The 23,982-nt window shown below is 50.0% G+C and overlaps 1 protein-coding gene across 2 annotated transcripts in view; it reads left to right on the top strand.

Annotated features, from left to right (window-relative positions):
• Window positions 1–19,911, top strand: part of FBXO42 (F-box protein 42) — a 108,194-nt gene extending 88,283 nt beyond the window's left edge. For both annotated transcript variants that reach the window (XM_070381837.1, XM_005906010.2), the window contains exons 5-10: window positions 8,218–8,371; window positions 9,188–9,298; window positions 11,037–11,133; window positions 11,615–11,671; window positions 12,469–12,585; window positions 13,120–19,911. In XM_070381837.1, coding sequence (XP_070237938.1) covers window positions 8,218–8,371; window positions 9,188–9,298; window positions 11,037–11,133; window positions 11,615–11,671; window positions 12,469–12,585; window positions 13,120–14,235 — 1,652 coding nt within the window. In that variant the 3' untranslated portion in view covers window positions 14,236–19,911. The remainder of the gene's footprint in view (window positions 1–8,217; window positions 8,372–9,187; window positions 9,299–11,036; window positions 11,134–11,614; window positions 11,672–12,468; window positions 12,586–13,119) is intronic.
• The last annotated feature ends 4,071 nt before the right edge of the window (window positions 19,912–23,982 follow it).

Below are 23,982 nucleotides of genomic sequence, written 5' to 3'. Positions count from 1 at the left end.
GGTTGGTCATAACTTTCCTTCCAAGGAGTAAGCGTCTTTTAATTTCATGGCTGTAATCATCATCTTCAGTGATTTTGGAGCCCAGAAAAATAAAGCCTGACACTATTTCCACTGTTTCCCCATCTATTTCCCATGAAGTGGTGGGACCGGATGCCATGATCTTCGTTTTCTGAATGTTGAGCTTTAAGCCAACTTTTTCACTCTCCACTTTCACCTTCATCAAGAGGCTTTTTAGTTCCTCTTCACTTTCTGCCATAAGGGTGGTGTCATCTGCATATCTGAGGTTATTGACATTTCTCCCGGCAATCTTGATTCCAGCTTGTGCTTCTTCCAGCCCAGCGTTTTTCATGATGTACTCTGCATATAAGTTAAATAAGCAGGGTGACAATATACAGCCTTCATGCACTCCTTTTCCTATTTGGAACCAGTCTGTTGTTCCATGTCCAGTTCTAACTGTTGCTTCCTGACCTGCATACAGGTTTCTCAAGAGGCAGGTCAGGTGGTCTGCTATTCCCATCTCTTTCAGAATTTTCCACAGTTTATTGTGATCCACACAGTCAAAGGCTTTGGCATAGTCAACAAAGCAGAAATAGATGTTTTTCTGGAACTCTCTTGCTTTTTCCATGATCCAGCGGATGTTGGCAATTTGATCTCTGGTTCCTCTGCCTTTTCTAAAACCAGCTTGAACACCAGGAAGTTCTCGGTTCACATATTGCTGAAGCCTGGCTTGGAGAATTTTCAGCATTACTTTACTAGCGTGTGAGATGAGTGCAATTGTGCGGTAGTTTGAGCATTCTTTGGCATTGCCTTTCTTTACTTGGATGCAATCTCAAAAACGGAATGATCTCTGTTCGTTTCCAAGGCAAACCATTCAATATCACAGTAATCCAAGTCTGTGTCCCAACCAGTCATGCTGAAGAAGCTGAAGTTGAACGGTTCTAGGAAGAACCTACAAGACCTTCTAGAACTGTCACCCAAAAAAGATGTCCTTTTCATCATAGGGGACTGGAATGCAAAAGTAGGAAGTCAAGAGATACCTGGAGTAATGGGCAAATTTGGCCTTGGAGTACAGAATGAAGCAGGGCAAAGGCTAATAGAATTTTGCCAAGAGAACGCACTGGTCATAGAAAACACTGTCTTCCAACAACACAAGAGAAGACTCTACACATGGACATCACCAGATGGTCAGCACCGAAATCAGATTGATTCTATTCTTTGCAGCCAAAGATGGAGAAGCTCTATACAGTCAGCAAAAACAAGACCGGGAGCTGACTGTGGCTCAGATCATGAACTCCTTATTGCCAAATTCAGACTTAAATTGAAAAAAGTGGGGAAAACCACTAGACCACTCAGGTATGACCTAAATCAAATCCCTTATGATTGTACAGTGGAAGTGAGAAATAGATTTAAGGGACTAGATCTGATAGAGTGCCTGAAGAACTATGAACGGAGATTCACAAGAAGCAGTGATCAAGACCATCCCGAAGAAAAAGAAATGCAAAAAGGCAAAATGGTTTTCTGAGGAGGCATTGTAAATAGCTGTGAAAAGAAGAGACGTGAAAAGGAAAGGAGAGAAGGAAAGATATACCCATTTGAATGCAGACTTCCAAAGAACAGCAAGGAGAGATAAGAAAGCCTTCCTCAGTGATCAATGCAAAGAAATAGAGGAAAACAATAGAATGGGAAAGACTAGAAATCTCTTCAAGAGATACCAGGGGAACATATCATGCAAAGATGGGCTCAATGAAGGACATAAATGGTATGGACCAAACAGAAGCAGAAGATATTAAGAAGAGGAGGCAAGAATACACAGAAGAACTGTACAAAAAAGATCTTCACAACCCAGGTAACCTTGACAGCATGATCATTCATCTAGAGCCAGACATCCTGGAGTCCAAAGTCAAGTGGGCCTAAGGAAGCTTCACTACGAACAAAGCTAGTGGAGGTGATGGAATTCCAGTTGAGCTATTTCAAATCCTAAAAGATGATGTTGTGAAAGTGCTGTACTCAATATGCCAGCAAGTTTGGAAAACTCAGCAGTGAGCACAGGACTGGAAAAGGTCAATTTTTATTCCAATCCCAAAGAAAGGCAATGCCAAAGAATGTTCAAACTATTGCACAGTTGCATTCATCTCACACGCTAACAAAATGATGCTCAAAATTCTGCAAGCCAGGCTTCAACAGTATGTGAAGCATGAACATCCAGATGTTCAAGCTGGATTTAGAAAAGGCAGAGGAACTAGAGATCAAATTGCCAACATCCATTGGATCATCAAAAAAGCATGAGAGTTCCAGAAAAACATTTACTTCTGCTTTATTGACTACGCCAAATTCTTAGACTGTGTGGATCACAACAAACTGGAAAATTCTTAAAAGAGATGGGAATACCAGACCACTTCACCTGCCTCCTGAGAAATCTGTACACAGGTCAAGAAACAAGAGTTAGAACTGGACATGGAACAACAGACTGGCTCCTAATCGGGAAAGGAGTACGTCAAGGCTGTATATTGTCACCCTGCCTATTTAACTTATATGCAGAGTACATCATGCAAAATGCCAGGCTGGATGAAGCACAAGCTGGAATCAAGATTGCTGGGAAAAATATCAATAACCTCAGATATGCAGATGATACCACACTTATGCCAGAAAGCAAAGAAGAACTAAAGAGCCTCTTGATGAAAGCGAAAGAGGAGAGTGAAAAAGTTGGCTTAAAACTCAACATTCAGAAAACTAAGATCATGGCATCCGGTCCCATCACTTCATGGCAAATAGATGGGGAAACAGTGGCTGATTTTATTTTTTGGGCTCCAAAATCACTGCAGATGGTGGCTGCAGCCATGAAATTGAAAGACACTTGCTCCTTGGAAAAAAAGTTATGACCAACCAAGACAGCATATTAAAAAGCAGAGACATTACTTTGGAAACAAAGATCCATCTAGTCAAAGCTATGGTTTTTCCAGTAGTCACGTATGGATGTGAGAGTAGGACTGTAAAGAAAGCTGAGCACCGAAAAATTGATGCTTTTGAACTGTGGTGTTGAAGAAGACTCTTGAGAGTCCTTTGGACAACAGTGAGATCAAACCAGTCCATCCTGAAGCAAATCAGTCCTGAATATTCACTGGACAAGGACTGATGCTGAAGCTGAGACTCCAGTACTTTTTCCACCTGATGCGAAGAACTGACTCATTTGAAAAGACCCTGATGCTGGGAAAGATTGAAGGTGGGAGGAGAAGGGGACGACAGAGGATGAGATGGTTGGATGGCATCACCAACTCAGTGGGCATGAGTTTGAGTAAGCCCCAGGAGTTAGTAACAGACAGGGAGGCCTGGCGTGCTGCAGACTATGGGGTCGCAAAGAGTCACAGATGACTGAGCGACTGAACTGAACTTTAACATCTGAATAATAAACTAGTAATAAGAAATAACGGTCTCAGTATGGAGGGGTAAAATAACTGTTTAGTCATGCATAAAATGCAGACCCCGCAGTTAAACCAAGGGCTTGTTCTGTGTTGTATCAAACAGTTGAGCTTCTCGTCTGGTGCTGGGTTCTACACGAGTGGAAACTACAGCTGTGGGAAAGTGGCGTAGAAACCAAACCAGAATTTGGCATGGTTTCCCTGCTTTCCCATCCTCTTTGCAAAAGTACATGAGAGGGCCTTGTAATTCTACCACTGTCTCTCATACGTGAAAATTTCTCCTGATTTCATGGGAACCTTGGGAAACATCTGAGCCAATTAGTGATTTTAGGGAATGTTAGTTCTGTGTGTAGGGTGCCTATCTCATTATCTGGTTTCCCACAAATGCCTTTTTGGCTTGTTTTGAAATGTGCTCTATTGATCGTATCTGCTGTGCGATTAGAGGCTTTTGGTATTTGGAGAAAGAAGTCTATGAGGATAACTATCGCCTCTGGGAGGAATAGGCTTAAGTAGTGTTTTTGTCTAAGTTTGACGTGGGCATATTTGGTCCTGTCGTGGTGGTCGAGGAAAACCTACTTGGAGTGACACCCTTTCTTTCTCCACTTTTGTGATACAATAATATTGGACTGTCTAGAGGCCCAGTGGCCTCATGTTTTAAAGACAGGCCAAGGAGTATCCTAAAGAGTAGAAAACCTTCATTTATAAGTTTAATGAGGAGCCTTTCAACCATGGAAGGTCTTCTGTTGTCAGATACCCTATATTGTACAAGGTTTCCAGTGACTCATTCCATCTCGTGTCATAAGTTTTCATGAATATATGTTAAATAACATGATACCCTTCTAGCTACTGTATGGAATGAATTGCTTGCTCATAGGTACAGTTCTTGAAAGTTTAGGACCTAATATTTTATTGAGGGCTAGTCTATATGCAGGTCAGGAAGCAACAGTTAGAACTGGACATGGAACAACAGACTGGTTACAAATAGGAAAAGGAGTACGTCAAGGCTGTATATTGTCACCCTGCTTATTTAACTTATATGCGGAGTACTTCATGAGAAACGCTGGACTGGAAGAAGCACAAGCTGGAATCAAGATTGCCAGGAGAAATGTCAATAACCTCAGATATGCAGATGACACCACCCTTATGGCAGAAAGTGAAGAGGAACTAAAAAGCCTCTTGATGAAGGTGAAAGTGGAGAGTGAAAAAGTTGGCTTAAAGCTCAACATTCAGAAAACGAAGATCATGGCATCCGGTCCCACCACTTCATGGGAAATAGATGGGGAACAGTGGAAATAGTGTCAGGCTTTATTTTTCTGGGCTCCAAAATCACTGAAGATGATGATTACAGCCATGAAATTAAAAGACGCTTACTCCTTGGAAGGAAAGTTATGACCAACCTAGATAGCATATTGAAAAGCAGAGACATCACTTTGCCAACAAAGGTCCGTCTAGTCAAGGCTATGGTTTTTCCTGTGGTCATGTATGGATGTGAGAGTTGGACTGTGAAGTAGGCTGAGTGCCGAAGAATTGATGCTTTTGAACTGTGGTGTTGGAGAAGACTCTTGAGAGTCCCTTGGACTGCAAGGAGATCCAACCAGTCCGTCCTAAAGGAAATCAACCCTGAATATTCATTGGAAGGACTGATGCTGAAGCTGAAACTCCAGTACTTTGGCCACCTCATGCGAAGAGTTGACTCATTGGAAAGTACCCTGATGCTGGGAGGGATTGGGGGCAGGAGGAGAAGGGGACGACAGAGAATGAGATGGCTGGATGGCATCACCGACTCAATGGACATGAGTCTGAGTGAACTCCGGGAGTTGGTGATGGACAGGGAGGCCTGGTGTGCTGTGATTCATGGGGTTGCAAAGAGTCGGACGTGACTAAGTGACTGAACTGAACTGGGTCTATATAAAAGTTATTTTCCTTGTCTAATAATGTATGGTCATATGTTGTGGGGTTTTTTTGTAATTAAATTTGTAAATGCTACTCTTTAAATTGCTTGCTTTTCTTGGGACTTTAAAGCAACAAATTAGAGGTATGTAATTTGAAAATAAGTTTTGTTGTTTTTTTAAGAATTCTGGTAAAGATATTATTTGCTTCTCAGAAGTCAGTTAAAGAGTGTTTATTGTTTAAGATAAAGAAATTGCTAAAATTCATTGATCTCTGCAGTCTCTGATCTCACCAGAAATTTGATTGATTTGTGGACCTTGCATTAAGATAGTTGGGAGGGGAGTTGAAGACTGTTTGCTTTAAACAAATTCAAAATAGGAAATAAATAAATTTCGAACATGATAAAATTAGGGGCTGTTGGCAAAGTCAGAATACCAAATTCTTCAAGTAATAAGCATTTTAAAGTGTGCAGTTTGCAACGAACCCTGTGAACACTACTTGCAGGACTGGCTCACGGAAAACGTGACGCAGCTGCCTGGCCTCTTGTTGCCGAACTGACTGTAGACATTGTGCCTTGACTTCTGCGTCCTCCCCGCCTCTCCTTCGTTTGTTCTTTAGGGTGATCCCTCCACCCTTTATGAACTGAGATGGAGAAGCACAGTTAACTTCTTAGTATGAGCCTGTAAAGCTGTAACGGTGGTCAGGTGCTGACGTTAAAGCTTCCGTTTGTGACGTAAAGCGGACCTTGGCTGAGGGGATTCTCCTGTTGCTTTGGGTAAGAAGTAGAGGGAAATATTTTGGCTTTCTTTTTTTATTTTTATTTTTTTCACAGGCTAATTTTCTCTAACAAACACCCCCAAACTTAAATATTTTGGCTTTCTTAAAGGTCATATTTGAGAAGTCATTTCAGGGTTTGATTTTACTTATCGTTATATTTTACAAACACTCTCTTTTTAATTCTGTGCCTCGTCTGTCCCTCAAAGAGGCCCGTATTCTTATAGTACATTTGTGATGTCTTTGAGCGCAGCCTTGGTGAACATTGGTCTACCTGGCCTCACAGAGTGTTGGTGATTTATTTCAGAAGGTGTTACAGGGAACGCGTAGCACAAGTGAAACAGCAAACCCCGACTAGTCCCAACATGGTAACTGTTGCTTCCAAATCGTAATTCAGTGTACTTACTCCCTGGAGCTTGGGATGACCTCCCTTTCACATCATTGAAGCCTCAGTCACTGTTTTATTTCTGTTGTACTTTCTTGAGCTAAATAGTTCCTCTGCCAGGAATACCCTCACCGTTTTTAATAGTGAAATGCACAGTAGTTCAGTTCTGTTCTCATAAGCGTTGAGCCCTGTAGAAAGCGGTTCTCTTAGCTGTCTCTGGCTGATTGGCCTGGTGTGAACTTCATATTATTTTGCTCTAGCAATGATAATAACAGGCACTGCTTGAAATGCCTTATATGATTTAAGTCATTAATTCTCATAGGCACTCTCTCATATGGCTATCCCTTGTTGTATTTAAACACTGCAAATAAGCATCCTTGTATCTTTTCTGTTTTCATTGGCCCCGCTTTCTCTTGAGATTAATCCCTAGAAATGGAATTTAGGATTCAAAGCATATGTACTTAAACATTTTTAATACCAACTGCTTAAAATACCTTAAAGATTCTATTTTTGTGTGTTTCCATGTTTTGCTCTTTGAGGGAACCTTGGTTTGCTGCCTGACTTTTTGACCTGGGCGCGAACCTGGGCCCTCCTGAAAGCCAGGGAGTTCCTTCAGTTAAGTTGTTACTCTTAAGTTGGATCCCACGGAAGACAGTCCCCATCTCCAGCTTCTCAACCTCAGAACTGTGTAATGGAAAGCAGTAACACAGTCTGAGCAAGGCTTTTCAAACCTTGCTCCCGTGAGCCCATTGCTGCAGGGGCGGCCAAGTTGCCTCAGTTGCTGTCAGGTTACTATGCTGCTGGGACTCTTTCTGCGTACGATTCCATTTGAAAAATAGATCCTGTAGCTTTAACAACAACAAAAATAGTTTTTAATATCCCAGTATTTGCTGAGAACTGGGCAGGACAGCTTGCTTTGTCGTAAGCAAACTGCAGGTGGCAGAGTAAGGGGTTGGGGAACTTAGCGGTTGTTTCGAAGACAGACGCTCAGAAAAGTGGTGCTTCCGTGGAACACGTGTTATCCCTACAGTTTTCCAGTAAAAGCCAGATTTCTGTTGCTTTGAAATTCTGTCAGAGTAGCTCAGAGGTGCAGCCTGGGGGCCTTAGGAGCCATGCTTGGCTGCAGTGTCCTTGGAACGCTTTCATATCGAGCCTTGAAAACCTGCTTCTGGTGGTGCTAGTGAGGCCCACAGCTAGGGGCCCAGAGGCCATTTGTTACCATTTGACTTGCAGGACAAAGAAGAACTGCATTCTGCCTTCCCTTTTACTGTGGTTGGTAGCAGCAGTTACGTGTAAGTGTGTGCGCGCTCCTGCGTGGCTCCTGTACTGCTCTCCTCTGTGGTCTGTTAGGCTGATTGAAGGCACGGACAGGGGAGGCGGCATTCACTGAGTGCCAGCCGTATGCCCAGCACTGCGCTTGGCGCTGTGAGGACTCTGGTTAGTGACACAGAGCGCCCTTGTGAGATGGACACGCTTATCCTGATTTCAGGTCAGCACACTAAGTAACTGAGTCTGAGAGCGACTAGGCAGCTTGGCGCTCACTCAGGTTTCTCTGCTTCCCTTATGGAAGAAGTGTGCGTTGGTGATGGCTTTCTCTCAGACCTGCAGACCCAGCTCTGCCGTCCCACTCCCTGCCGCTTTGTAGTATTGGTCCCTGTTCTGTCCCTGTCAGGAAACGGTGATCTGCAGACCGCCTGCCTGCAGCTTGTCGGGAGGTGCTGATGCTAACCATGCTGTTCTGGCTTCTCCCAGGGTCCTACCCGTCCCCCAAAGCTGGAGCGACCCTGGTCGTATACAAGGACCTGCTCGTGCTGTTTGGCGGCTGGACACGGCCGAGCCCTTACCCCCTACACCAACCAGAGAGGTTCTTTGACGAGATACACACTTACTCACCCTCTAAAAACTGGTAAGCCACAAAGACAAGATCCTTTTAATCTGGAATAGGAAGGTTTAAAATGACTGGATTCCTTATCTTTTTGTGTGTGTCCAGAAATCTCTTTGAGAATCTGTTGAAAGCTTTGGACTCTTCCCAGAAAAATAAAACTTTTTTTACTTAAGCACAAATTTTGCCTACAGTTTCAGAGGGTTTACAGGACCCTCCCTAGGACTTGAAGTTAAGCATGAGTATTCCAAAGAGAAAAGGTAGAAGACATGTTTTCCTCTTCCAAGAAAAATGAATGAGCAGTTGAAGAATAGAGAGCTCTTCAGCTCTGGCTGCCAGCGCCTGGGCGCGCTGTGGATCCAGAGGACGCCGCCTGCTCTGCCCCCAGGCTGACTCCCTGTTGTTGCACAGACTCGTCTTTTTAAAATGACAGCCACCTCTGTTTCCTTGTGACGGACTGCACAGCTTCTCAGTACAGGGCTCTTGGCAGCTGCTGCTGATCAACAAATCAGGCCTGTAGAAAGAAACAGCAGGTGGTACTCCTTCAGCGAGCTAGGCTGAAGCAGCTCAGGGACGGGGTGCAGTCCCTGCCATTCTCTTCTCTCCACTCCGTGTCTGAGCCTTACCCATTGGGGGGCCGAGTGAATAGAACTTCAGCAGATCGGTAGAAAAGGCATAAGTGCCTTGTGCCATCCTGCATTTATTGTCTAACAGTTTCTCTACTGAAGGTGATAGGATTGTCATGTGAGATGGATGCCCGCTTCCTGTCTTCCGTCGTAAGCACAGAAGGCCAGAGGCAGAGGCGCTGACTTCCTGCCTTCCCCCGTCTCTCTGCGTTAGGTGGAACTGCGTTGTGACCACCCACGGCCCACCTCCCATGGCCGGGCACTCCTCTTGTGTGATAGACGATAAAATGATCGTCTTCGGCGGCTCCCTAGGATCGAGGCAGATGTGAGTACATTTGACTAGCTCACTGTCACCCTGAAGATTATCTTCAGGAAAGATTATACTCCTGGAAAGGTCAGCTAGGGCAGAAGACTAAACTAGTCAGGGTCAAGATTCCTGAGCACGGTTCCGATTAATCCAGTTAGTTATCTCACCCTGGTGTTCTGTTTTTTGGTTCTAGTCACAGACCAATAAATTGAGAAACTTGCTCCATAAAATCAGGGCTACGGGCGTCTTATATTCGATTAAATGTTTTTGTGTGTATGTGCTTTCTAAGGTGAGGCGCATCTCTATATAGACAATCTTTTAATCAAGCCCCTCAGCATAATTTATATATATTTTAATAATTGCCTTGCTGGTATAAATGTTTGTATTTGAAAAAGTTATATGAGAGTATTGCCTGGAAGACTTGCTTAACCTTATAAAGTTGAATCATAATCAGTGAATTTTAGCAAGGATTAATGGTTAAGCTGATATGAAATATTAGATTTTTCAACCCCATATTGGCTGGGACCAAGATGTATTCTATGAATGTCATTACTTTGAATTAAGAATTAATGTTCTACATTCCTAAATTATGTTTTAAGTGTTTGATATAAATTGTAAAAAGTATTTGTTTTCAGTGTGTCTTTAATTTTAAAATAAAGCTCATTTTTCAAATGTCAAAAAAAACCCCAAAAAACAGGGCCATGTAGAATCTCAGTATTGCTCGGGGTGCGGGTTAGTTCAGTGGGGTCAGGTTCTGATGGGCCTCCACCGTGTCTGTTTCTGCCTGTGCCCTCAGAAGGCCACCTCCCAAGAAGCAGAGAACTTTTCCTTGCTCTCCTTGGGGCCCAGCTCGTGCCCCTTGGAGCTTCAGAGAAGGAGAGAGGCAGATTGGCATGAGTTGGGAGAATGGGTAGGAGCAAGAAAGCTTTCCCGACCTGATCCTCCCTGAGGTTGCCTCCTCCCTGCAGCCCGGCAGCTCTGCCCAGAGCAGTCTGCCTGAAGTACTTCCTCTGCTTTGGCGTCAGCAGCAGGAGTGGTCACTTTACCTGCGTTTTGAAATGGCAGTTGATGGGCTGTCAGCAGTAAAACCATTCCAGACCCGACCCTCTTCTCCCTCAGGGTCCTCTGCATCTTATTTTAGAACACTCATGAAGCGGAGTGTGTGAGCTCTACCCTCCAGGTCAGAGGGTTAGGGCTTAAGGCCCTGGGGTTCTCCCTCCTATGTCCCTGTGGGTGAGTGAGTGCCCTTAGAGAGGGAGTGCCCTTAGAGAGGGCCCACAGTACAGGGACTGCGTGGAGCAGCCTGTCCTGCCCATGCTGGTCCTCTGAGGGCTGCAGACGCTGATTTGTCCTTGACAAGAGCTGCCGCTTCCATTAGCCGTGGTGAATTACCTTTTGTGGCCAAGGTCGATAAGTCTTTATCTCCTAGACAGTGATAGAACTGCCTTCTGAATAATTTTGCCCTCTTCCTTGTGGGTTTTGCCTTTGAAAGACTGTATCACAGCTAGTAGCTATCTCCTGCTATCACCAATTAAGTAACTCTTACTTTAGTTGCTGTTTGGCTACAGACATGACTCAAATGCGGCCTTATGGGTCAATGGAAAGAGCAAGGTCTGAAAGTCTCCTTTCCTGTGGTGGAGTGCTGACTGCGAGCGTGGCGTTGTGGGAGAACCCTGAAGAGCGTCACTTCCTCCGGGCTGGCTCCCGTGGCCCCGGGCGTGCCCGGCTCCCTCACCCTTGTGTCCTTGTCTTACAGGAGCAGTGACGTCTGGGTGCTGGACCTCGAGCAGTGGGCATGGTCCAAGCCCAGCATCTCCGGGCCCAGTCCTCATCCCCGAGGCGGCCAGTCTCAGGTGCTCAGGAGTTAAGATAACTATTCAGCAAGCCCTGTAGCGTCTGTCAGTTAGGACAGGAGAGGGAGGAGGGAGCCAGGTAAGGGGCCAGCACGCACAGGCCAAGGAGAGTTTACCGTTCACTTTTGCTGGCATTTACTCTTCAACTTCTAATGGGTTATAATTATTTTTGTTGGCTTCATACTGTGCCTCTCCCCAGAGCATTTACTTTGCTTTTTTATTTTCTGAGAGAACCCTGCATTGTACGTGGTTGGCGCTCGTGTGTTAATAGTATTTAATCAACAGAGAGTTCACGCAGATGAATCATCAGTAGTTTGTTTACCAGGATCAGAACTGACGTGGTTTGGGGGACTGGGGAGCCTGTGGTGAATAGAATGCTGTCATTTGGGCTCCAAGTAGACTATTTTCATATACCACTGAGGTAGCGGAGGTCGGACGCCTGTGTCTTTGTAGGTTTATTTTAAATTTCTTCCTCTCCCAGATCGTCATAGATGATGCAACTATTTTAATCCTTGGAGGGTGTGGCGGTCCCAACGCTGTGAGTATGGCTGGTGCGGCGTTCCCATGCACACGCCGCTGAGCTTTCAGAACCTGCTTCCCCTGTCTCACCTTGTAAAACTGCAAGGCCCTTTCTGTAGTGTTTTCATTTAGAAAATACCTTTTCCACTCTGGATATATAGCCTCTGTATTTTCCGGCCCTTTCTCCACTCTTTTGGGGAGAAGGGGGGAAGCTCTTCATTAGAGACGTTTATCTCTGAAATGTTCATATCTACAGTCTTCCTGGAGAAGACAATGGCACCCCACTCCAGTGTTCTTGCCTAGAGAATCCCAGGGACGGGGGAGCCTGGTGGGCTGCTGTCTCTGGGGTCGCACAGAGTCGGACACGACTGGAGCGACTTGGCGTAGTCTTCCTTCTCCCACTGAGTCTTCAGGCTATGCGGTTTGCTGCTGTCGTTTTTTACAAAGAGGGGTGAGAGAGAAAAGTAAGTGGATAGTGGCCAGAATTCACATGAAATTTATTTAAAAATGCAGGTTCAGACATTGTGGATATGCCTTATCTAGTACCCTTTCTATCAGTGTGCACACACACACACACATAAAACCACAGGCAAGATTCAAAACCATGTTGCTTCACGGGGCCCCAAGTGCAGTTTGATGTGCCCGGCCAGCGGTCATACACGAATGAATGAATGGCCAGCGCGTTTGCTCTGCGTCCTGAAGCGCTCGCACGCTCTTGTGACGACCGTGCAGCTGGGAGATCGCGGCTCTGCGTGTGTGTGTGTGGCTTGTAGCCTGTGCCACACCTGAGCCCTGCTGCTGTTGCTTCTCTTGCAGCTGTTCAAGGATGCTTGGTTGCTGCACATGCACTCAGGTCCCTGGGCCTGGCAGCCGCTCAAGGTGGAGAATGAAGACCACGGGGCCCCAGAATTGTGGTGCCATCCAGCTTGCCGGGTGAGTGGAAAGCCGGCGGGCCAGCAGAGGGAGAGGTCCTGAACTCTAAAGCCAGATTAACTCGTCAGATTGCCAAGCAACTTCAGTATGGGAACTGAAAACACCCTGATGTCCCAAGAGGTGGACACTGACCGCAGCTCTTCAGGCATTTCTCACACACGTGAGCCACCGGGCAGAAAACCTACGTGGGGCCCACCCGTCCCTCAGGCACCCCAGCTTCAAGCACCTCTGTCTGCAAAACTTGCCCCAGGTCCCCCACACAAATACTCGTTCTTCCCTTTACCCCTACTCTGCAGACATGATTCAAGTGATAGCACATGTCTCACGATACCAGCTTTATCAACCACTTTATACAACCAAGCACTTTATATATAGAAATTATCCCATCTGTCCTGGAGGGCAGGCTGCATTCTTTTCATCTTTGTAGGGATCTCAGACACCTACAGAATGCCTGGCCCGTCCCCGACGCTCATGGTAAAATGTTTGATAGCTGAATAAATGATCAGAGCTGAGCGCAGGTCTTCTGTCTTCCAGGTCGGGCAGTGTGTGGTGGTCTTCAGCCAGGCGCCTAGTGGGCGAGCACCGCTTAGCCCCAGCCTGAACTCCCGCCCATCACCCATCAGTGCCACCCCTCCAGCCCTGGTTCCTGAAACCCGAGAGTACCGCTCGCAGTCTCCCGTGAGGAGTATGGATGAAGCACCCTGTGTTAACGGCCGCTGGGGAACCCTGAGGCCCAGAGCGCAAAGGCAGACCCCCTCCAGTTCCCGAGAAGGAAGCCTTTCCCCAGCCAGGGGCGATGGCTCGCCTGTCCTGAATGGTGGGAGTTTATCTCCGGGATCGGCAGCTGTAAGTGGCTCTTCCTTGGACAGTCCTGTGCAGGCTGTGTCTCCAAGCACCCCGTCCACCACTGAAGGGTATGACCTGAAAATGGGGCTCTCCCTGGCCCCTCGACGAGGATCACTCCCCGATCAGAAGGATCTAAGGTTAGGGTCAATAGATCTGAATTGGGACCTGAAAGCTGCTTCCAGTGGCAATCACGTGGATGGCGTGGGCAGCAGGACAGCGGGGGGCAGCTTGCGACACCCTCCCGAGCAGACGAACGGTGTGCACACCCCGCCACACGTGGCCAGCGCCCTCGCGGGAGCCGTTTCCCCGGGCGCCCTACGCCGCAGCCTGGAAGCCATCAAAGCGATGTCGTCCAAAGGTCCCCCCGCCTCCTCAGCACTGAGCCCTCCCCTGGGGTCTTCTCCAGGCTCCCCCGGGAGCCAGAACCTGGGCAGCGGAGAAGCAGTGCCCGTCCCCCGCCCCGGGCCCGCGCAGGGAGATGGACACGCCCTGCCCCCCATCGCCCGCCGCCTGGGCCACCACCCTCCGCAGTCCCTGAACGTGGGCAAGCCCTTGTACCAGAGCATGAACTGCAAGCCCATGCAGATGTACGTGCTGGACATCAAGGACACCAAGGAGAAGGGGCGCGTCAAGTGGAAAGTGTTTAATAGCAGTTCTGTGGTTGGACCTCCCGAGACCAGCCTGCACACCGTGGTACGAGGCAGGGGCGAGCTCATCATATTTGGAGGACTCATGGACAAGAAACAGAATGTGAAGTACTATCCAAAAACAAACGCCTTGTACTTTGTGCGAGCAAAGAGATAATATGTTCTAAAACCTTTCCCCTTTCTGTGGCTTTTAATTTGGAATTTTCCAGCGTGCAAGCATTTGGACTGAGAACTGAGGAAACAAAGGACAAAATTACTCTCATAAACCAAACCCCAGTTCCCAGCCTCACTCACTCCAGGCTGGGATCAGATCTCCATTAAGAAAAAAAAATTATATAAATCTATAAAGAAATATTATATAGCCAACTCTGTTCACAAAGAGGGAGAGAGCTCCATCCTGGTTCAGATAAAATTGTTGCTGTGTTTTAGCAGAGGCTCTGCCTCCTTTTTCTACTTTACTGGTAACTAGACCAAGAATTTAGGGAACAGATTAATACCAGAACCTTCCTACAGAAACTGAAGAGCCACCTGTAAATCTTATTTGGCCTTCTCAGAGTTAGATAAAGAAAGGGCACGCATAAAATGTACAAGCAGAGGTTTCCGATCACAGGCTGTCGGTGCTGGCAGGTACAGTGACGTGTAGCAGTCTGCTCTCCGCCCGCAGAGGACCTGTGACCGCTGCTCTCTGCAGTGATGCCCTCTGCCCAGCCCTCTTCTGCCTGTTGGGACTGAGGAAATTCCCCAGTGGGATCCGCTGCACGTGCGCCAGGGTCATCGTGAAACAGCGTTCACGCAGCAGCGCCTGTTTGCTGCTCCCTCCATGTCTTAGAGAACACTCTGGGGTCTGATTGTGGAGTTTTCTAATAGTCATATTTCATCGCAGTTTCTAAAATCTGTATTTGTTCTCTTTTTCTTCCCCTTAAAACCTGGCGCTCAGAGGCCGCCTTTTCTGTTTACAGCTGCTGTTCTCCCCTCCTCCCTCCCCCACCCTCTTTTTCTTTGATATGTGAAATTTTTTAAGCCCTAAAATCTTTGTCACTTTCTTTTACTAGGTTTGGGTGTCCAGAGAAATCTCTTAGAAATATTTCTGGAACCCTTTTTCTCGAGTCACTAGGGGACCAGCAGGGAGTTCTGAGATACCAATGTCATGAGAAATCCTTGATGCGTCAGAAAGTACTGTGGGCTTCTTTTTATTTCCAGAGCACATTGGACACACCCATCCATGTTTATAGACTTGATCTTGGAAGAGCAGTTCCTTCTAGAAGGGTTTTCGCCCTTGCTTGTGGCATGCATTCTTCTGCCTGGCTGTGGACTGGTGCTTGGGTTCTCTGAAGCATGGCTGACCTCGGGGCAGCTCTTTCTTTGTCTTGCTCACCTGTCGCCCAAACAAGGCTTGGGTTTTCACTTTCATGTCATTTCTGAGATAACATTTCCAACCAGAGCAGTGCTGGTGGGGTGGGGGGCGGGGGGTTGCCAGTCTCTAAACCATGACCCGGAGAAACATGCATCATTCTGGAGGTTTCTCATCAGGAGAAGAGGGTTATTTTGCCTGCAGGCTTTGAATTCGTTTCTCAGCCCCGCTCTCCCCAATTTTTTGTCGGCCTTTCCCAAGCCGAAGCGTGCTGCAGCTGGCCCTGGGTCCTGGCGCCAAGCCAGCTCTCAGCAGCCTGTCTGATAAGTGTGCTTTCTCCTGTTACATCATGTTAAATCCTTTCCCCTAGCCTTTAGCTTTTACAATGTGGTCTTGGTGGGAAAGCGCCCTTGGTGCCAAGCCCGGGAAAGGGCCAGCTCACGGGGGGGGGGGTGCCTCTGCGTGCTCCCTAGGGTGAGGAAACTGCCATGCGCCTGCTGACCATGGTGTCCAGCTGCTCACAGCTCAGCACTTAGCTTCCCAGACTCTCTACCCTGGGCCTGTTGCCAGGCCTTCTTTGGCAAAGACCATTAGATCGTGCGGGGTTCCTTATTCACAAGAGAAGGCTAGCCTAGAAGATTAGCAATTTCAGCGTTGCTGCTGCTGCTGAACCTTGTTTATGACACTGCATCTGTGCATGGACAGTGCCTCCAAACTCACTGAGTTCCTACTTAAATATAAAGTATTTGGAAGCCTGAAAGTTCTGAGTCTCAACTTGGTGATCTTTCCCTCTGTCCCGGGGCCTTCCTAAGCCGCTGTTAACCTGTTGATTCCTTCCACTGTCCCCAAGTAGGCAGGCAGCAGAGCTGATGATCCTCGTAGAAAGGAGCCTGGCTCCTTGGAACTGCGTGGCATCCCAGGATCACCCACACCACTCGGAACCAGACTGCTTACAACTCCTTTAAGAAAGCTCTGCCTCTGCCGCCCCCGCGGCGTTGGTCCCGCTGGCTCTTGGGCACTGTGGGCGTGCGTCCGGGGAGAGCGAGGCGGCACAGCCCAGGTGGCCGCCTCCTGGGTGCGGGGGGGCTCCGGGCGTCCCAGCTGAGGGGGCCGTTTCCGCGCTGCCGCGGACGCTTCAGTCAGATCCGGCTGAACCACCGCTCCGCTTTTGACACGATGCCAATTTTGTCTTAAGATTCACTGAGGAAACTGAGACGGAATATTTTTTTAAACCCTCAGGAGCACCTAAAGTAAATATTTATCAGTATTTAAGTATTTAAGATACATTTTGTCTCTACTTGAAGCTTTAACCCCTTCGGTTCCTGCAAGTGTGCCTTGGCAGCCCCCCACCGTCACGTTGACGTCACCGGCCACCACGCTGACTTCGTGAGAGGTTTAGTCTCTTCCTTTCCTTCTGAACAGAGCTCCCTGTTTGCTCATTTTGCAGGCTGCGCAGCAGAGAGGGCTCACATTTTTGCTCATACTTCTGCCCTGCTTCTGTGTTTTGGTGGTGGGTTCCAAAAACCACCCCCTCCCCACTGCACCCACCCCACTCTTTTGGGAGCACAAATTTGATGTCAGAACAAGCTTAACTTTCAGTTGTAAAGCAATCCTGGGTTTCCTTTCCTCCCAGCCCTCTACAGATTGATTTGGTTTTAACGCTTGAGTTTAATATCAAGAGCTGAAACCACGAACTACCCTAGGAACCATGCTGAAACTCTTGAAAAGAAGAAGAGGAAGAAGGAAGAAAAGCAACTCTTAAGTCTGGGCTTCAGAGGACAGAAAGCCTCCAACTAATGGAGAACAAGGGGATGCTTTCCTTCCATTTCACTTGATCTTTCTGGGTTTCCTTCTGCATCGCTTCTTTCCTTCCCCTTCAGAGTGACGTTCCTGGTTGGTTGGTTGGTTTGTCTGTCCTCGTCCTTGTGGTGGTCCTGGCATGGTGACATGCTCTGCTTTGCATTATCTGTGGTCTCTTACCAGCGCACACGTCAGTGGGGGGGGATCTGAACACACCCAGGGGCAAGGCAGCCGGACTTGCAGGCCCGCACCCCAGGCAGCCTCCCCATGAGCTGCAGAAGGCATGTTCTGCACGGTCACCAGTAAGCGGTGGCTCCCTCCACCGTGTTCGTTGTCAGAGGAAAGCGCCCCTTAGGCGCTGGCGCCGCTGTGCTGTCCGCTCGCTCTCTCCCCTCCCACAACCAGGGTTCCCATCAGCGCACGCGTGCTGTGCCCTGATGAAGCTGGTGCTGAGTGACGTTTCCCACGCGACTCAGGGGTCCTGGGTGGCTTATGCTGAGATGATCACTGTAGGCACATAACAGTGTAGGAATGAAAAATGGATTAGATTTCATTGATATTTAAATCTCGTCGATTTTATTTTTTGTTAATGTTTTCCCCCGATGACTTTTTAGCGATTTAACAAATAAAACAAAATGGACCGAATTGTCTAAACTGTTTCATTAGTATAAAAGAAAGAAAGCAAGCCATGATGAAAAGCAGTTGGAGACTGGAGTTGGAAGCAAAGTAGTGGGAAAGATACTCTTCCTCCAGGAGGGTGGCCCGCCCCCAAAGCCATCATGTAATGATGGAGCAGCGCTCTGCAGCGTGCTTGAAGGACGCAGTTTCACACGCTCAGCGCCACCCTGCAGTGGGGCCCCAGAGAGGTGACGAGCCTGGAGAGCACACCCAGGGACCTGGGCGACATCTGCGCCATCGCTGGCCGCCTCAGCAAAGATGAAGGGCCTTGGGCTCTTGAAACAGTAGATGGGGGTTGGAGGCACGGGCCTGAAGCCCGTGATGGCCCATCCTGCCATCCCCTATTTCCTGCTCAACCTTGGATACCAGTTTTCTCATTTATAAACCTAGTTGTTTCTATTTTTATAGGATCATGAGGATTAATTGGAAGTTGTATATGAAAAGCACTAGCCCAGTGCTGGACTGGCCCTTAATAATTGGTGGCTCTTGTTTATAATTAGCCCTTGAAGAAAAGATGTGATCTTGAAGGAAAGTGCTGGCCGCGTGTGTGAATTGTTAGGATCACGCTCCTGACTAAGGGTTATGCGCGTCCACCGCTGTCTGAGTCATCTCATAACCTGTCCCCATGAGAACCTCTGAGGCTTTTTGCCTCGAGCAGAACGTGACAGCTGCTGCCATCAGTCGGGTCAGAACGGTCTCGGCAGTTCGCCTCCCTCTGGACCTTATTCTTCATCTGCCGGTTGCTTCTTACACTCCTGGGTTAGCGCCGTCGTTCTTTCATGCAGCTCAGACTGAGGATCAGCCTCGTCTCAGATTAAGGTGCTGTGAGCCTGCAGCTCTCATCCTGCGTGCCCCAGTGTGTTTCCCAAGCTGTAGGATGAAACTTTTCCACGTGTAACAGCATGCTGTCTGATGCTGTCTCTTCTGTTTTCCGTACTTCGAGGCAGCTGGCAGACTAGACCACGGTGTATGGAAGGGTCTCAGGTCACTGATCTGCAGGTGGCAAGCAGTAGAATGGTTGTTCTGGATACTTCCACACTTGCCCTTACGGAAGGGCAGACTTGCTCCTTAAGGCTGTGGCTCCTTATAGCTCCTTGTGGGCTCAACAGGGTCAGTAGGTAGAAGCTCTAGAGAAGGGTCATTGGGAAGCACTTCACGCAGTGAGAGCTCTGTGTAAGCCTGGAACCAGTGTGGCATCACTGGAGGGTTTCTAGCATTGCCTGGGTACTCAGACTAGGGGATGTAGAGGAGGTGATGTTTGGTGGGTAGGGAGCCTGTGGTGATTGGTGGTCCTGGGGAAGACCTGGCTTTCAGGGCAGGTCAGTCCCATAAGGCTTCCCGCCAGCTTCCTAACGCAGTCCACCCAGGCCAAGGGCCGCCGTAATGGCGGGGGAGCAGGCCCCAGCTCGGCGGGTCGGAGCCTGCAGACGGCAGCGTGAGCGACCCAGGTCAGAACCCGTGAGGGGCAGAGGAGGGCACGCGCCAGTCTGGGGAGAAGTCCTCAGTGAGAGCTCAGCTCAGCGCAGAGCGCGGCTCCCCCAGGCCTGTGGGTGTCCCAGCACAGCCCCCGCCCCGCCCCGCCCCTGGGTGCTGAAGGGTCAGAGGCCTGTGCCCACCTGGGTCTGAACTGCAGCATCCAGCCCGCAAAAGGGTGACATCAGATGTCCTTCCTGCTCCCGGGGCTCCACAGGCCGTCCAGCGGGAGGGAGGGTGTGTGGGAATCCCCAACTCAGACAGGAGACCGCAGCCTTGCATGTGCTGGCACCACCCTGCGCTTACGCCCCACGTCGCCCTCACCTGGGGAACCTGGGAAAGGCCCCCGAGGAGATCCTGAGGCTGGCCAGCTGGGGATGGTGCCAGAGGGGCTGTGGTTTGTCTCCTCCTCCCCTCCTCCCCACAGTTCCATGGAGAAGGCAGTCCAGCATGCCCGGGGGTTCTTTGTGAGGTGATGATTTCAGTATTTTTAAAATTTATTTGTTATTGAAGGATAATTGCTTTACAGAATTTTGCCGTTTTCTGTTGATTTCACTGTTGATGCAAGTATTCAGCCAGAGACTGATAAAGCCCATGGGAGGAGACGGCGGAGCTGCTTTATGGGTCAGATCAAGAGTGAGACCATAGGACCTCTGTTTGCCCTTTTAACCCTTGAGATGTGGTCCTGTGGGCTCAGAAAGGAGTTTCCAGAGAGACTATAGATGAGGGACAGGCACGGACTTCGGACCAGGGGCGCATCTGTTCGAAAGCTGTTCCTGCCTCCCTGGGCCTCTCAGCTGCAAGGGCAGAAATGGCCGTGACGTTGCTGGTCGCACAGGTTACCGGTTTAGCCGGAACCACGGGTGTGATGCCTCAAAAGCCCACCGGGGGGCGCCCTGGGAAAGGCTTTGGGTCCCAGACACCGTCCAAAGCCTCCTAAGAAGGGAGCAGGACAGCGGAGAAAAAGTCCGTGTCTCCTTCCCAGCGCCGCCCCGCGCCCCAGCTGTGGGCAAGCCGGTGCTTCTCCCCGTGGGCTGGGCTCCGGCCCCGACGTTGTCGGTACACACAGAGCGGAGCTGATGTTTCAGACGCCTGAGGGGCCTGGCGGAGTGTGCCGCGTCCCCGCCAGGGAGCCTGTCTGCCCACCCACTGCAGGGATGGAAGGAGGGCGGGGCAGGCCCTAACCAGGCAGAAGCCTCGGGGGAAAGAAAGCTCCTGCCCGGGGGCCCGGGGACCTGGGCGGCTGCCCGCCCCCCGACCAGGCCAGAGAGGCCCAGCGCTGCCCTGAGGGTCACTCTCAGTACGTGTGCCCTGAGTGTGGACTCACCCCTAAGGCTCTGCGCTCAGACGAGGCAGAGAGGCCTGCCCTGGGAGCAGCTCGCAGGTTCATCCCTCACCAGGGAGTGTCACTCGGTTGAGCAAAGAGGGCAAGTCCTGAGCTTCCGGGGCCAAAAGAGTGTCCAATTATGTCACTAAAACGCAAGAAGAGGGTGGACGAGGAGCCAGAGGTCTGGGAAGGCATTCTCCTTGTCCTGACCTCACCCTGCTACACTGAGGCAGGGGCAGACAGCCTTTCTGGGAGACCCCAGGTCAGTGGGGTCCAGGCCTGGCCTCCGGAAGTCAGGAACGCAGAAGGTGCAGGCCTCTGGGCCTCAGACCGGGAAGACAGACCCCTGTGTCCCAGGAAGGGTGCAGAAGAGCTGTGAGGGGTCTGGCCTGTCCAGAGGAGCCGGTATGCAGGGTCGAGGACCATGCAGAGTGAGCAGAGGCCATCCTCTCGGATGCAGCAGGGACAGAAGCTCATGCCCAGGACCCACGGTGGCGGAGAGCACACCCCTGGCGGGGCAGCGTGGGCGAGGCCATGGCAGCTGGCCACAGAGGCCCAGAGAGGACGCCCACCGTGCTTCCTCGCTGTTTGGGTAAATGCCCCCCCCCCCACTGAACGTGAACCCCAGCACCAGAGGAGGCAGAGATGAAAGGAAACAGCTTTGAGGAGACTTAAGTGTTTAAGCTGTAGGAATGAAGAATCACTGAATTTAACTTTACCAGGAAATTGCTGAACTATAACATCTGCAGAGCAGAGACAGATTAAATTGAATCAGAGGAAACAAAGCCCTGCTTCTGAAATGGGTGAATCAGCGGAGGCAAAAATTTGAACTTGCTCCACCTGGAGAGGAGCAGATGACGTGCCTCGGGTCCACAAGAAAGGATGAGAGGGGGCCTGGGGAGCACTGCAGGGCGGGAAGGAAGGGTCTTCCCTCTGTGGAGGGAGGAGCCTGTGGGGAGGCACAGAGGCCCCGTGTGACCACAGGGGACGGGGCGGAACTGGAGGATGAGCTGAAGGCCCAGAAACCCAGACGGGCAGCAAAGAGAGTCCGTGGGAAACGCAGAAAAACTGGCCTCGCGGCTGACATCTGGAGGGCGGGGTGTCTGGCCAGCACAGATCCCTGCATTAAGCAGATCTGCAGCCCCGTCTTGGGCTTCCCAGGTGGCGCTAGTGGTAAAGAACCCGCTGGCCGACGCAGGAGATGTGAGAGACCTGAGCTTGACCCCTGGGTCGGGAAGACCCCCAGGAGGGGGGCATGGCAACCCACTCCAGTCTTCTTGCCCAGAGAATCCCACAGACAGAGGAGCCTGGCGGGCTGCAGTCTACGGGGTCGCAGAGTCATCACTGAAGCGACTTGGCACTCACGCCCGCATAGTTCCCTCTGTCAGGGGCACTGCCAGGCCCTGTCCTGCCCTGTGGAATGCATGGTTTGGTGGAGGGCGGAGAGAAGGGAACAACTAAGCAAGACGACTCCAGTGGATAATCCCATGAAGAAAATTAAGATGGGCTGTGACAAAGTGTGACGGTGTTGGGCTCATCTGCGTGGCCTTTCTGAGGAGGTGACATTTCAGCTGAGACCTGAATGTAAAAAACAAGCCACGGGGAGACGGGCGGAGAGTGTTCCAGCAGAGAGAAGAGCAGGCACACAGACCTGAGGCGGGCGTGACCTTGACAAGTCCAAGGAACAGCGGGAAGGCCCGTGTGGCGCGCTGAGCCAGGGCCGGGTGCTCAGGCGGCCTTGCCGATTGGGCGCGGTGTGGACGGCAGGCCCGCGGGAGGCCGGGAGGGTTTGCAGCCGGGGAACGACAGGTTTTTCCCGGGCAAGGACACAAGCCTTGGCGCCCAGCCCGTCATGTCTCAGCCGATAAAGAACTCCTGGGGGGAGTTCCCTGGTGGTCCAGTGGTTAGGACTGTCCGCTGTCACCGCCCAGGGTCCAGGTAGGATCCCCGATTGTGGAATTAAGATCGCGTGGTGAGGAAAAAAGAGCCCCAACTGTTGGGGATGATTTGGCCAAATTCAGTGTTTAAAGGGAATCTGGGGGACTTCCTGGTCATCCAGTGGTTAAGGATCTGCTTGCCAATACAGGGGACACAGGTTCGATCCCTGGTCCAGAAACTTAAGATTCCACAGCCTGCTGGGCAACTCAACGCACCCTCCACGACTACTGAGCCCACGGGCCACAGCCACTGAAGCCCTCATGCCTCGAACCCACGCTCCGGTGGCAGAAGCCCCCACAGTGGGAAGCCTGCGCTGCAGCAGCCAGCAGCCCCGCTCGCCGAAGCCAGAGAAAGCCCAGGTGCGCAGCGGCCACCACCCAGCTCAGCCAAAGTGGAAGCGTTGAGGGAATCTGGACACTAAGTCCACCAGCCAGAGTCCTGTCCACCCACTGCCCTGCTCACTGGAGTGGGGGTCCACGCGAGGGCAGGGGCTGCACCGCGTTCACTCTTGTCTTCCCACTCTTGGCTCATAAATATTTGACAAATGCACATCCTCTACTCGTTCTTAGAATGTTCACCCTGCTTCCTAATGGTCCTTCTTCCAGGCTTGCCCTCTGCAAGCCATTCTTCATGTTGTAGCCATAGGCAGGCAGTCAGCACATTTTTATTAAGTTTTTACTCTATTGCAGACATATTGTAGGTAGTAGGGATGATTATGCGCTGAATTATGTCTCCCCTACCCTGGAAAAACTTTATGCATTGCCGCTGCTGCTAAGTCGCTTCAGTCGTGTCTGACTCTGTGCGACCCCATAGACGGGAGCCCATCAGGCTCCCCCGTCCCTGGGATTCTCCAGGCAAGAACACTGGAGTGGGTTGCCATTGCTTTCTCCAATGCATGAAAGTGAAAAGTGAAAGTGAAGTCACTCAGTCGTGTCCCAGCTCCTAGTGACCCCATGGACGGCAGCCCACCAGGCTCCTCCGTCCCTGGGATTTTCCAGGCAGGAGTATTGGAGTGGGTGCCATTACCTTCTCTGACATGTGTTGAAAATACCCAATCAGGAATCAAACCCACACCCCCTGTAGTGAAAGAGCAGAATCTTAACCCCCGGATCACAGCAAAGTCCTGGAGATAAGATCTTTACTCAAGTGGTTAAAGTGAGATCATTTAGAGTGGACCCCAATCCAATAGGACTGGTATCATCATAAGGAGAAACTGAGCAGGGGCTTGCCCAGAGGGAAGGAATATGACAGGGAGAGGGTGGCCAAGCCAGAGAGAGGCCTGGAGTGGGTCCTTCCCACTCAGCCCTCCAGGAAACTGACCCTGTTAACACCTCGAT

The sequence above is a fragment of the Bos mutus genome, chromosome 2 (genome assembly GCF_027580195.1).
Source record: "Bos mutus isolate GX-2022 chromosome 2, NWIPB_WYAK_1.1, whole genome shotgun sequence".
Lineage (NCBI taxonomy): Eukaryota > Metazoa > Chordata > Mammalia > Artiodactyla > Bovidae > Bos > Bos mutus.
The sequence above is the reverse complement of the archived record's forward strand: the minus strand, read 5'-3'. Positions and strand labels throughout refer to the sequence as shown.